Source organism: Anabrus simplex, chromosome 2, assembly GCF_040414725.1.
Source record: "Anabrus simplex isolate iqAnaSimp1 chromosome 2, ASM4041472v1, whole genome shotgun sequence".
Taxonomy (NCBI): Eukaryota; Metazoa; Arthropoda; class Insecta; order Orthoptera; family Tettigoniidae; genus Anabrus; species Anabrus simplex.
Genome location: NC_090266.1, coordinates 1,221,706,926 through 1,221,722,275, shown reverse-complemented (window position 1 = coordinate 1,221,722,275; position 15,350 = coordinate 1,221,706,926). Strand labels below are relative to the sequence as shown.

The following is a 15,350-nucleotide window of genomic DNA, read 5'->3' as shown; positions in this document are numbered from 1 at the left end:
GTGCCACATAGCGTGTGTGTGTGAAGACTCGTGTCATAGTGCAATGGAGCAATGCATAAACATTAAGGTTTGTTACAAGTTGATTTCAAACTGTTAGGTTCTTCAGTCTGCCCAAACTAATTTTGAATAAATGAATTTAATCAAAATTAGTTTCGGCAGATTGAAGAACCTAACAACTGTAAATTAACTAAAAAGAAATGCCTCAGATAACACCCACCAAAAAATGTACAAGTTGGGAAAACAAGGATGAAAACAAATGTTATATTGTTGCAAGTGTATGGAACAGAAGCTGTAAGCAGAATATGTGATTATGACTGGTTGAGACACTTTCAGGACGAACAGGAAACACCACGTCTTCAATATCGACCTTTTTTCCCGAATCTAGTGCCTGTTCCCTATCTCAAGGGAATCCTGAAAGGCACACATTTTGCTGGCCAGACATTGAAAGACGTGTTTGTAACTTCCATTTTATTTGTGTTATGGTATCATTTACTGAACGTTTTAGATGCCCCTTGTATTTTGGGGTGGCACAGAAGTTGAACGTATTTCCTACTTTCCCTGAAACTCAGATGATACAGTAAAATGTCGCAGTAACGAATGCCAGCATAATGAAATGTGCAGATTTGCAAAATTATATTTAGGCCCCCTCCCTTTTTCCTACTGAATGTATGTTAAAGGAGTGTTAAAATATTTTAACAATTTTTTTTATTTTCAGTACAGCTAATATTTAACCCTTTTGCTTATATTTAACTTTATTTTTTTCAAGATATAATTGAAATTCATGCTCCTTTAATCATGGGACATTTCACAAAACACGTTCTTATGCAGCTAATACCAGACAGCACCCTCACTACAACACAAGGCAAAACTAGCAGATTACAAACATCAGGGGAAGATAAGCAAACCACACAAGTATGATCGGCAGGTTGCTTTACCAACAGCAGATGAAGATTATGAGTGTCTTAAAAAAAGTTACATATTATTCCGTTATGGGGTACATTGTTCTGTAGGATTAATTTCTTGTAAATAAAGCACAGATTAAAGCCATTTTCGTGCGTAGTATTGCCTCGGAGGTAGACATTGTTTATATATTGAAAGCAATGCAGATGTTCACTGCTGCATGGAGATCACTGAAAGAAGAAATAATATGCAAACTGCTTCAGAAAAGCTAGAGTAGTTTTTTCAGAAGACAACATCGCAGAAAGTGAAGTGTTAGATGATGCAGAAATGGAGGAAAAATTGAAGCGTTTGTGTGAAAAGTTGGATTTGTCATCAAGTGTGAAATTTTGCCAACTACATCAACGTGGGCTGACGTGTGAGTGTAGAAAGACACCACTGATGATGAAACTGTGGCAGGCATTATGAGCGATAGAAATTGGTGTGATGACGAGGTGGAAGACTAAGATGTGCTTGAAAGTGTTTCACTGAGTTTGACTTTTGTGCACACAACAGTCATGACATGTACTCTTCAGGATTTTCTTCTGTTATGAAGTGATGTGCCAGAATCTATCTTAAATTCATGTGCAGAGGTTGGTGACTATCTTGATTTTTTTTTTTTTTTTTTTTTTTTTTTTTTTGAGTATTCAGAACAAAATTACAGACTTTTTCAAAAAAGAAGTCCAGAACCTAGCATAGCAGAACAATGTAAAATTTGATATGTGAAAATTTACAGAAAACCTCTTGCAATTCTTGTATTTCATTACCTCACGTACATATGTAATAATTTTTTTTAAATTTGTAAATACCTTGTAAAGTAATGTAGATCCTGCAACGGATATAACATGTTAGTTATTATGAATTCACTTATTTTGGTATAACAAAATTTCACTATAAAAAATTTATTTCTGAGCTCCCCAAAAGTTTGTTATACTGGTATATTACTGTACTGCATTTTAATGGATAAAAATGTAATATGATTTGTTGCCATATTTATTATACTTTGCTTTAAATAATGATTAAGTTTGATATAATATATAGTGAGTGTAAAATAGACATAGATGTTGAAGACCTGCATGGTAGTGGGTAATACAATGGCAGAATGTCCTTAAAATTTTTTGTGACAGAATAAGCTTCATGTATTTCCAGGTGAGAGACCAAATATCTTTAAGGCAATAAAATTCACAACTCTGTTTAACTGTAAGTTATTTATAGACAGTTTTATTAGCTAATGGTTAAGTCTCCTCTCAACTCAGAAAGTTAATTAATGTGAAGGTTTTATTCAGTTATATCGAGCAAAGGAGAACTTTTCTTTCTATTGCTTTAAATTCCTGTTGTATTTAAAGTGAGAAATAATAGAATTACTTACAATGTCCTTGTAAGATTGTCAGTAATTGCATGTTTCTTATTCATGAATCTTTTTTGAAAATGTTTTGTTATAAAGAATTTCTATATCTATCAAAGACAGGAAGATATTAGGATACACAAAGGATAAACATGCTGGGCAAAGGCAGCAACAGAGAGGAGACACAAGATCAAGGATAAACTCCACTCATCTCTTTAGTACTTGTCTTCTCTTGCCGTTTGTTAAGAAGATAGCCATTTGCAGTGTCAACTCAGTTAATACAATGAGTCTGTCAAAAACAAAAATATAACACTATAGCATACCTGTGAGTTGTCCATTATTTATGGTATGTTATAGTGTTAAATGATTTTGACACTCTGAAATGCTGTAAGTTGTATTCTTTAGGTGTATTTACCTTTCTCCTTCCTGCCCCAAGCTTGCTTCAAATTCCATCCTGTTATTCTCCTCACTTTGAAAATAAAGGCCCCTTAAGTGTTAATCCACTCCTTTACAAAACTGGTAATTGAAAATAAAGTCACTGGGGGCTAAGAAAATTATCTTGGGGATATTGATATTTTTGTATTCGTCCTTGTACATCTGCCTACATTATCCTGTTATTGTCCGGCTCCATGACAGGTGGTTAGCATCTTGGCCTTGAGATCTTGAGGTCCCGCTTTAGATTTCTGTCCGGGTCGGAGTATATTTATCTTTATACGGTTAATTCCATTGGCTTGGGGACTGGGTGTTTGTGCTGTCCCCATCATTCCTTCAACTCGAACTCCACTCCCAACACTATCCTCCACCACAGTAATGCGCAGTTCCCCATACACGGCAGGTACAATTCATCCTCGTTGGAGGGTCTGCCTTATGAGGCTGCACCAGTCTAGCAATAGCCACACACAATTTTTATTATCTGTCATTTTCTTTATCCCGTGTATTCCTGTTCCTTTTCCAGACTCGTAATTTTGATGTCTGTTCGTCCACTTGGTTTGTCTCTTTAAATTATGTATAAACATTTCTATTTTATCTGATCCATTAGTGTTGAACTCTTACACGTAGACTGTGCTTGTACCGGGCTTTGTGTTTTTTTCTTTTTTTTTTTAATTTGTGGCATTATATTTTCTGCTTGTTTGAGTCATTCTTTTTTGTAATTATAACATATGACATTGAACTTGTGTTTCTGATGTCAACACTGTTACTGATTGATATGCTGCAAAATAACTTCCTCATTCTTAGGTAATTTACTTTTCAGGATATGAAAAGAAAGATTGAAGAGTTTTCTCAAATGGAGGATCATTCTCGAGTAGATTCGTGTGTAGTAGCTATCTTGAGCCATGGACGGGCGGATAGAGTCACACTTGCTACAAACATCATCGCTGCAGATGGGGGAGAACTGTCTGCAGAGTGGATAGTGGACTGTTTTAATAATGTGCATTGTAAACGACTGCTCTCAAAGCCCAAGATCTTCATTTTCCAAACGTGCAGGTATGAAAGACAGTACTGAGATGTTCTTGTTCATGCACTCGTGGTGAATTGTTCGACTGACTATCAAAGTGGTGTGCAGTGTTGAGTTAAGGAAAGTTGAGGAAATAAGAGAACAAACTTAGTCTATTCTATAGTATTCAGTGTAGGCACTATAGACAAAAATGATATTAAATCTTGATCTACAGCTTTCAAGAAATGTCAGATGCTCTTCATAGGTATGCTAATATTACACAGGCTTACCTAATTAAAGTTTTGATATTAAATGAGTGCTTTAACTTCTAATTGATATGCTGAATTCAATTATGCGTATTGTCTTTCCATATCATGTAAGGGTTTCTTACTGTTTGGAAATAAAATGTTAAAATGACTTCACTCTACTAGTTGATATCCTTTCTATAGAACACTGTTGCTCATGCTGGGCTTTGCGTCTCTGCGTCTCACGGTCACACATTTAATAAGGGGGCGAGCGGTCGACGAGTGTGCATGCTTGAGCCGCGGTGACATGGTTACATCACAGGTTGAAAAGGTCTGCCAAACAAGTGTTTGCATTGTTTGTTTTTTTAAGCAGGGGATCGTGAAAAATGCCTGTTATGTGGGCAGTCTGTTATATCATAAATGTATAATGTAGAACGACGCTACAAAAACATAATTTGCTCTTTTGCATGGTGCTGTTGTAGGCGATGACCAAATAAGAAGTTGTGAAGACAAATTTTAACCCTTTGCTGTTCCTCATTTAAAGATGGATGCATGGCTGTAATTACTGTGTTTTCTGACTGAGTCCTTTAAACCCCAATAGGCACAGCAACATAAATGCCATCCTTCAAAAGAAAATGACTAGAAGTTAAACGAATAAAGATATAAATGTAATTTCTTTTGCATTTCGTTCTTAAATGATTAGTGCATATAAATGTGTACTTGCCCTAATTTTGAATGTACACATTTCGCTCCTGATGGTATTCCAAATAGCACCCTGTCCTGCACAGTGGTAGATCGCACTGCTTACATTTGAATGTTGTTTGTTTGCCTTTCCCAGAAGCTGCCCTATTTTTAATTTGTAAACACAAAGCACACACTTTGGCATGACAAGTTATCTTCACAAGAGAATGAAATAATTTAAGGGATGGACAGCCAATGGGTAAACTTCTTTTCCTGCCCGAATGTTTGTGGGATGTGAAGTTCCTGATCAGCTGGAAGTTCAGTCTTTTTCCATGAGCTGAAAGAGCTGGTCAGTTACTCATATCATAAAGAATGAGCCTGTTCACAAAACACACATTGATCACAAAGTGAAAATAAATTTCCACCATCTTTTAGACGATTCTTCAAAGTATGAAGGCTTTCACGGCTGGTGTCAGTGTAATAAAATTCTTCCGGGCTATTATGCCGTGGTTCACTTCTCTCGTTTCGTCCAGACATTTCGACTACTGCTGCCCAACCCCGTAGTATTCTCTTTTCTGATCACCGATTTCCACCCCACCCATATGTTTTGTAAAATTTATGACAGCACGAGGACATGCAATTTCTATCTCTTCATTGCCTATACTGGTTTTTTGTTTCACTGTACCATCATTCACAGAATCTGAATTTGTTGACTGCATAAGAACAGTACGTTTATCTTGCCAGACTGTTGCTGTTACACCCTCATTTTGGATTTTCCTACATTCTCCCTGCTTGAGTTTCAACTGTGCAGGTTTCCTAAACTGATCAGGCCAACCCTTTCAATTTACCCCACGTCGCACAACTATAGGTGTTATGGGTTAGCAATAATTTCAAGAGTTTTGCAGAACTGAAAAAGTTATCAAAGTAAACGTGATGCCACTTTCCCCAATATGACTTTCTCAAGTGTAAAACCACCTGCTCTCCTAATAATGAATTCTGGTCCCGTGTTTCTTTCTTCCCCTTGTAAATCCCACATTTCAGAAGGTAGCCATTTCCACTGTCAGCAATACCCCATGCTTTGATACCCCATTTGGTAGGTTTCCCTGGGAGATACTGTTTCAAGATAAATCTTCCCTTGAAACCTATTTTAGCTCCATCTACTGCGAGTTCCCGGCCAGGTGCATACAAAATTCTGAATTTTTTTGATAAGTTGCAAACCTGGTCTTGCTTTTTACATAATATTGTAATGTTCATCTTGTGGTGTTGGCCTGTTTACTTAGATGTACAGTAAAACGTTGTTGTTAATTCGAAGTCGTTGGGATGCAAAAATCGGACTTCGAATTATGTTATTTTGAATTAACCTCCAACTCTTAATTCAAAAATGCCAACCCTTTACGCGTTAAAAAATATTCTAAAACCCGTACTGCATGCAATTAACTTTGATTCACAGTTTAACCTTTGAAATGCCATGAAAAAATTTTCCAAAATGTATCCAGCAAGGTGCATTTACAGTATTCAAATTCACAATACAGTATTCACTTGGATAACTAACAAACATAACCTCACGTAATGAAAAGAAAAAAAGCATGATTCAAAGACGAGGAGAAATCCATGCTGGTTCCCCTGAACAAGTCCTTTATTCATTGGATTACTGAACTGAATGCATTTTAGATGTCCTGTACTTTCACGGAAAGTACCATACCCGATGCCCTTAAAACATCGTGGTTTATCGAACATTCCTGTGACGAGGGGAGAAAGTCTCTCGCTTCCGTCTGCATTAGAACACAGTACAGTAACTCTATCCTTGTACGATTTCTCGCCATGGTAGTCCTACTCCTCTCGTAATTCAGAAATACGAACCCTTGCCACGTCACAAAATATTGTAAGACGCATTAATGCACGCAATCACCTTGATTCACAGTTTACACCTTTCAAATGCCTTGGAAAAAACTATTCCCGAAATGTATCCAACAAAGTTCATTTACATTCTTCAAATAATGCACTTGGATAAATCACTGGCAAACATAACCTCACGCATCGAAAGAAATGCACGATTCAAAGACGACGATAAATTATGCTGGCTCCCTTGTGCAATTACTTTATTCATTTGATTACTGTACTGAATGCATTTTAGATGTCCCGTACTTGCACAGAAAGTGCCCAACGCCCTTAAAATGTTGTATCTTATCGAACTTCCCTGTGACGAGGGGAAGAAACCTCTCGCTGCCGTGTACATTGCAACACAGTGCAATGACCCCCCCCCCCTTGTATGATTTCCCGGCTGGCACTTCCCTCCTATAAAACCGTAAGACCGTTTGGGCTCAGCATTAAAAAAACAATGCAGTTTCATCGCCATTGACAACATTATTCGGTGCCTACGAATTGATTATATGAGCCACGCTATTTTGCCAACTGCCGACATCGCCGGTGTTCGTGGATTTTGCTTCCCCACTCACTGCCTGCTACGTGACCTTATAGTGTTCCTTAAAACGCTGAATACAAAAGAATTACAATTTTACTTGAACTTACCAAATATGAAGCACACTGTAGACACACTGAAGTGATTGAAAGTACTGAAATCTACCCCCGGCACGTTCCAGGAGACGCGTTCTATCATGACGCGGATAAATTTCAAATTTAAATTACTCTTTAAAAACCTTTTTTTTTATTTATATAAAGGCAGTTTTGAATTAAAAGTCTGAATTTCATTAATGGGACTGACATTGTTCTTCGAATTACTAATTATCCGTATTTCGAATTAAACAATTTAAATAACATGGAAAACTGTACCTTTTGTTTCCGGGAACGAGAGCTTCTTCGAATTAGGCCAGATTTTGAATTATCGAGGTTCTTCTGTAAATATTGCCCAAGTTTGCTAAACGATTTCAATGTCATTGCCTGCCTTACTAATGGGCATACGCAAAAGTGTCGTGACCCTAAGGGATATTCAACAGGCTGAGGACTTGGGTTCGAATGCTGGGAGCGTATAGTCAGATCGGCAAAGTGTGAATACCAGTTATATTCTAAAACTAAGAATTTTCACACAGAGATATATACAAGTTACATGTATCATTTGAAATACAATATCTCTGACACCATTTACTCGCAATCCTTTCTCAACTTCAGGTCCTTCTGAATGTGTCTAAGTCTTTAAGTACACACAATAATAATAATTATGTTCACCGGTTGGATTCTTAACTACGGAATGGTATTGGAGCACGCCCAATTGAAGTCTTCTTTCTTTGACTCTTTGTTCTTCTGCGTAGATATCCCTGGAACCCGTAGCTCTTCGCGGCGAGGCGTTATTCTCCCAAATATAAGTATTTACGAGTTTATGCGATGATTACATTCCAGCACCTACTTTGACAATCGGTGTGGTAAACCCTTGTGACCGGGCGAGTTGGCCGTGCGCGTAGAGGCGCGCGGCTGTGAGCTTGCATCCGGGAGATAGTAGGTTCGAATCCCACTATCGGCAGCCCTGAAGATGGTTTTCCGTGGTTTCCCATTTTCACACCAGGCAAATGCTGGGGCTGTACCTTAATTAAGGCCACGGCCGCTTCCTTCCAACTCCTAGGCCTTTCTTATCCCATCGTCGCCATAAGACCTATCTGTGTCGGTGCGATGTAAAGCCCCTAGCAAAAAAAAAAAAAAAAAAAAAAAACCTTGTGATCGTTCACTGATGAATCACACTTACTTTCAGGGAGAGTAATGTCCCTTTAACTTATTAACAGTGTTCAGTTACTTATTCGCGGCTCTTACTGAGATTCTATCCGCACACTAACAGTGCTCTGTGCGTAGGGCCTCTGGTCAAAACGCCTCCTTCAGGTGATGAACGTCAAAAGGCCCCCTTCGAGTGTCGTAAGTCAAAAGCCCCGTTGTTTACCAGTTACCAAGTTATATAGTTTCCTTCTATTCTTTCTCAAATAATCCTAGATTCACATACCAACACCACAAGTCATTAGTTCACGTCACGACTGCACTGTTCTCTGATTGGTTCCTTAGCATGGAACCTCCCTGTCACGTTGTACTACACACATTGTTCCAGAACACTTTGGAAACTGTCTCTATGCCTCTTACACGTGACTCCGTACATTTCCAACTCAGAAGAAGTGCGCATTTAACTTACACAATGTTTCACAATATTAAGACACAAAGCTCTTGGCTTACGAGCTCCTACGCAACATCGAATATTCTAAATCCTTCTTTGAAATAGTCTGTCATTCCGATTTTTTATTATTATTATTATTATTATTATTACTATTATTATTATTATTATTATTATTATTATTATTATTATTATTATTACTGCTATCATTTATGAATTATAAACATATACAGACTCTCCTGTAATTTCCCTTCATATATACATGCGTTTATATGCCTGCTACTTTTTAAATCACAGGCTTTCTGCCCTGGAGTTCGCGGATTCGAATCCCCTTCGAACCCCTTCGCTCTCTCCTTGATACGCGGAAGGTGCATCATGAGCCGTCGTTCACGACACCTCCCCCGCCTGGGAAGAAGTGCTTTGCGTCCTCTTGATGCAAACACTTCTGTCAGACACTCGTGTTTGCTTACATTTTCCTTGGATGTGGAATATCCCCCTTGTGTGGCATTCTTACTTTAGACTCTACCCTTCTCTTTATATCTCGAGCTGCTGGGTGTTTGCACTATTGCTATATCTTCAACCTCAACTACATTGACTTCTGAATTGTGTATACTGAGACGACTACCCGTTAGTCTTGGTCTCTCAAAATGGACCACTAAGTCATCATATGATGACCTTCCTTTAACCCTATTCTAATGAATAATTTTCTGCTTAAAGCATATTCGTGTACAGCAAGCAGTAGCATGATCCCAATGCTTTTTCTTAAAAATTTCCGAAAAACAAGGACAGCATCTGCAACATGTCAACAAAATGACTAGAGCAACAATAGCCACTACTGTCCATACTATGACTTTGTACACATTCACATCAGCATGTAATTGTTCTGTATACAACTCCTTTTCCTTTTCCAATACTAAATTTTCCACATCCTCTATTTTTACACCTGCATGCTTAACATCAATATGCGTGAGCAGACTGTGTCATGGTACCTCTTGTAACTCAGGTAAATCATTTAGTTTTATATCATTATTAAGATATTCACAACATTCATACCGTATTCTAATAAAATGTCAGGAATTATATCTTTCTTATAAGTGGTGTTAACACTACCTTTGGACCGTATCTTACTATCTGGTCCATAAATTGTGCAAGGTTGATACATTGTAATTATACCTACATTTACCAAGTTTCCTCACAAACTACTGTTATCCTTGTAAGTGATGGAGTCAAATATAAATTTTTATTGTCACTTACAGGTAACCATACAAGCTGATTGATTCTAATTATGTTTTTGTTACATTCGCTTGGCATTATTGTTGTCCCTTTCAACAAGGTTAACACACAGTCCTTTTGTCCATGCACCAGTTTTAACACAATACTGGATGTACACACTCTGTGAATTTCATCTACCTGTTTGCAGTCTTTCACTTGTTCTTTACTTAAATATGCATATAACTGCTGCTCTGAATCAATAATAACAAAGTCGTTTTCTACCCTGATATGAACATATTCTTTTACAATATTTACATTGTCTTTCATTAGCATAGGGAAAGGAATTATTTTATATAACTGAAAGTTTTTCTTGTCGCTTAGAGAGGCATTTTTACCAAATACACTAGCATATTCTTATTTATGAATGCATTTACTGTTGCAATCTTATAAATCAAATATTCTCGAGCCATATCCAACTTTAATGGGAGGGTCATCCCTTGTGGAAACTGATCTTGGGATTTTCTACTAGCTTTTAAAATCTCAGAAGGGCTCAGAATTTGCATATTAATAATCCCTAATTGTGCATACATTCTCCCATCTGATATCACCTTATATTGATTATACACTTGTGAAATGAGAATTTATATCTCTATTAAGTGTCGGTTAATGGCAATCTCAATATCTAATTGAGTAAACTCACGTTTTAATTGACTTGTTTTGTTTCCCAAAAACTCTTTTATCTGCTCCAAATTCTTGTTTAATTTTAGCTCATTAGCTGTTACATCATACCAAGTATTGTTCAATGATTGCAATGTAGATCTTGTGACCGTAAGTTGTTCCTTCGCTAGTTTAAGTGTTGAAAGCTGTTCTTTCTCTAGTTCTGAAATGTTATTTTGATACATCTCAGCATCATCATTGTCGAGCGTTCCAAACAATGTCTTCGATAATGTACGTTTCCGTCATCTTTAAAATATATCCCTGGAGTTTTCTCATACTGAGTTTTATGAAAATCGATCCCATCTCCAACTACTTTTCCCGGAAAATATACTATAAGCACTGCATAAATTATCCAATACATCTTGAATGTAGTGTGTTTTCTTTGTTTCCTTATGGGTGACCTGTAAAGAAAAGTCTCTGTTGTACCGTTCTGTAGCAGTATCACAATTATGCAAAAATTTTAATTTATAAATATTTTAAACACTATCATAATAACTCATAGTAACTCACTTATAATGCAAGTTATGTTCACCCTGTTATGTGGTATGCACATGGTATCACCCTAATTAATATCTCCCATGTTGGGATTCATATCCCATATGTGGTTTTGTTAAGTGTAGCCACCACCATATTTCGTATAACTCTCCTAATTTGTGTACCGCTGTTTAGCTGTTAGATCATCTTACTCCTGTATACGCAAGTACCGAAGACGACTTTCACTCAAGGTTCATTCACTCATTCTGTTATCAGCGGTAGCGGAGAAGCTTGCCGTGTTTACAACTGTCCCGGGCAGGGGGGTGACATTTCATAGGGAGCATCCGAAGCAGTTCTGAGATGGGCCAATCGATCTCCGCCAACTAATGAAAACTAAAATTCTCTTTTAGAGGGTTAATTTAGAAGCCAGAGGTTGGTATTACACATTCAATTGCGTGGTACAGCAAATTCAAAACACAACACCGTTATCGTTGTGCGCGAAGGGACCTTGTCATACGGTATGTAATAGTGCTTGCTAGACGAAAATTTGTTGAGATTCTTTCGCATTGAACGAGATTTTTGATCCAGTTTTTTGAGAGTATGGTGTGAAATTATAATTATGCGCGTTCTTAGTGTGAAGAAATAGTATTATGATCATGAACGTACTTCACATTGAACTACTTAGCTATTGCGAGTAAACGTCTGTGTGATTGTGCTTCTTACCTGCTGTTTGGAATAAATAAATTCAAAATATAAACTGTGTGCATTATGCTGTGCTTTACTTTCATCCTTTCCTTCTCGTGTTTTCCATTCCCATACATAAAAGTCGGGAGGGGTTCAACGAACGAACGAAAGAATGAGGTTATGTTAGATCGTGATTTAGGCAAGTATGGGCGTTTTGGGGTTTTATATGAATTGCATTAACATTTTCAGTAATCAATGTTGGATTTATCACTTAATAGATGTAAATTTACATTAAAATGCGAACGGTGAAACAACGATACAAGCTAGCGTTATAACAGTATTGCCAACATACAAATACGGTAATTGCAATTTACTTTTCAAGTAAACGACACGAGAGAAGCTTTAGATACAACTTTCCTACCGAAATACAATCATTATCCCTATCACAATTAAAATTTTAACAAAGTAACAACTATCATCATCGTGTTTACTACGAGGTACTATCGTGGGATTTATTTCCTTATGTTGGCAGAGAGAAAGTGGCCACTGTAGCTTCCATGACCTGTTTTCTCAGCCAACTATATTATACAGGAGTGACGGATCTATTTCTCTTACATGATCCTTGGTCCCGGGCTACAGTCCCTCGTTATCTCCTAAGTACCGTTATGTCAGCTTTGACTGGTTGAATCAACCATTTCTTCGCTCTTCCCGATATTGTACTTCCTCGTTCAGCAGACTTGCGTTCTATTATTAGTAGTAGTAGTAGTATAACTTTTCTTTGTAATTAAGCTGGAGTTTTCTGTTCACCTTGTCATATGCACACGTTACATTATATTCCCCCATTTACAACGCAACACTAGTTGAAAATCGAGGATTGTGGCGACGTTTAGTAAATTCACAGAGGCTTGTAGACTGAACGCTGAAAGGCATAACAGTCTATAATGATAATGTATGTATGTATTTACCTCTATCGTCACTCTGAGGTTGGGCTCTCCGTTTGACTCCCGATGTGTGAGATGACATCGAGGTTAGGCTCTCACCAACCATAACCTTTCTGAAGGGTTTTGCGATAACACGCAATGTGTTCCGTTCCACCAATTATTATTTGCCCCTCGATTACCCAGGTTTGAATTTCTAAGATCTTCTCATGAAATTTAGTACGTGATTTGACAAGGTATTTCATACTAACCTTATTAGCAATCATCGAAACTTCCAAAGCGCCGTCGGAGTAAGGAGAAGTATAATCTTACTGCGGCCTAAATTGGAGCCAATTCTCAACCCCTTGGTGTATACTTCGACCCTTTACACATAAAGTTTTAATCGTTTTTTGCGCACGTTAATTAATTTTCCCTTTTTGTTGATTTTCAACAAGCAGTTTACACCATCGATTCACTCTATTTCATAAGCTCCTCTATATGGTTTTCAAATTTTGATGACCTTCCTCGTCTCAAGGTTTCATCCCTTAATAATACCTTGTTGCCTATCTGAAAATTTATTTCCCATTGTTTTCTGTCATAATTTTGTTTCTCCCGCTCCTTGCTCTGAATCAGAGTCTTTCGTGGGATCTCATGGTTTTCTTGTAATCTACGGGTTAGACCTTCGATTACATTCTGATACTCATTATAAGTAGGCTCTGGTTTTCTCTGCAGAATTCCTGGTATGTTAGCTTTTCGCCCAAATATTAATTCATATGTTGTGAACCCTGTGTTACTGTGTTTGGAAGTGTTATACACAAAAGTAGCTGTTGGCAGATATTCGTCCCAATCAATCTGGTCTTTACATATGTAATGACGCAGATATTCTATGTTCACGCGGTGTGATCGCTCGATACTCCCGTTTGATTGCGGCCTGAATGCCGTCGTGTGGATCTTTTCGATTCTCAAAATCTTACATAACCTCTTGAAGATTTGACTCATGAAATTACTTCCTATATCTGTTAAAATTTTACTGGGAATCCCGAATATGGCGATTATATTCATTACCATTGTTTTCGCCACCGTTTCGGCTTCCTGATTGACCATTGGACTGGCAATTACATATTTTGACAGCTGGTCCTGACAGGTAAGTATGTATTTATGTTGCCTTTCTGTAACTGGCAGGAGTCCCACGACGTCGATTGCTACCTTTTCAAATACCTGACTAGGGGTGTCCATTAAAATCATGGGTGCTCTAACCTCTGGACCTGTAATTTTATTTTTCCGGCATGAAGGACAAGAACGTATAAATGTTTCTACATCCTTTTTCATATTTGGTCTCTGTATAACATCTTTAATTCATGCTAGCATTCTCGTGATCCCTTGGTGTCCACCTACAAGGGACGTATGGGCATCACGCAATATTGCTAACTTTTCTTCCTCAGTTAAGTCTTTTCACTCTTTAATAGGTGCATCTCCTTCTCCTTCAGACTCATTCTCCTCTGCTATAGCGTCCTCGGAGTTAGAATCTTTGGTTCGTGCCTCTTTTCCTGATCTCTCTGCTTTCGCGTCCACGAGATCATTCCGTTCACGATCTTCGCTTTCGGCCTCACGTGTTTCACCTGACCCTTGGGGAATAGTTCCCTCTGAACTCACCACTTGCACCGTTTTCTCAGGTACAGCGGGAATTCTACTCAATGCATCAGCATTCTTGTTCGTTTTGCCCGTCTTGTACACTATCATAAAATCATATTCGGCTAACTTCAATCTGAATTTTATTAACCTGGATGACGGGTCTTGCACATTGAATACCCATTTTAGTGGCTTGTGATCTGTCACTACTGTGAAATGTTTCCCAAATAAGTATGGCCTGAAATACTTTACACCCCATACAATTGCAAGGACCGGGCGAGTTGGCCGTGCGCGTAGAGGCGCGCGGCTGTGAGCTTGCATCCGGGAGATAGTAGGTTCGAATCCCACTATCGGCAGCCCTGAAGATGGTTTTCCGTGGTTTCCCATTTTCACACCAGGCAAATGCTGGGGCTGTACCTAAATTAAGGCCACGGCCGCTTCCTTCCAACTCCTAGGCCTTTCCTATCCCATCGCCGCCATAAGACCTATCTGTGTCGGTGCGACGTAAAGCCTCTAGCATATGTACAATTGCAAGTAGTTCTTTCTCTGTGACTGAGTAGTTTTTCTCTGCTTTATTCAGAGTTTTACTTGCATATGCCACCGGTAAATCCTTCCCTAATTCTCCCTCTGATAAGATAGCACCTAAGGCTCTACCGCTTGTATCCGTGGTAAGGACGGATGGCTTTTCAAAATTGGGTATTACATTATGGGTTTCTGAGTTAACTTCTGCTTCAAGATATTGAAAGCTGTCTCCTGTTTATCTGTCCATACATAAGGGACATTGTTTTTCAGGAGTTCATACAGAGGTTTTGCGATCTTACTGTACTCAGGAATGAATCTCCGATAGTACGCTTAAGCCTAGAAATCCGTTCAACTGTTTCGTGGTTGTAGGCCTAAGAAAATTCCTTACTGCCTCAACCTTTCGCTCATCTGGTTGCACTCCATGCTCGGTAATGACATGACCTAGGAA

At 38.2% G+C, this 15,350-nt stretch overlaps 1 protein-coding gene across 3 annotated transcripts in view; it reads left to right on the top strand.

Annotated features, from left to right (window-relative positions):
* The window catches only part of LOC136864813 (caspase-3), a 336,586-nt gene that overhangs the window by 209,197 nt on the left and 112,039 nt on the right, over positions 1 to 15,350 (top strand). For all 3 annotated transcript variants that reach the window (XR_011017867.1, XM_067142239.2, XM_067142240.2), the window contains one exon: positions 3,534 to 3,766. Coding sequence is in view for 2 of the 3 variants with exons in the window: in XM_067142239.2 (XP_066998340.1) it covers positions 3,534 to 3,766 (233 nt within the window). In the remaining variant the exon portion in view is untranslated. The remainder of the gene's footprint in view (positions 1 to 3,533; positions 3,767 to 15,350) is intronic.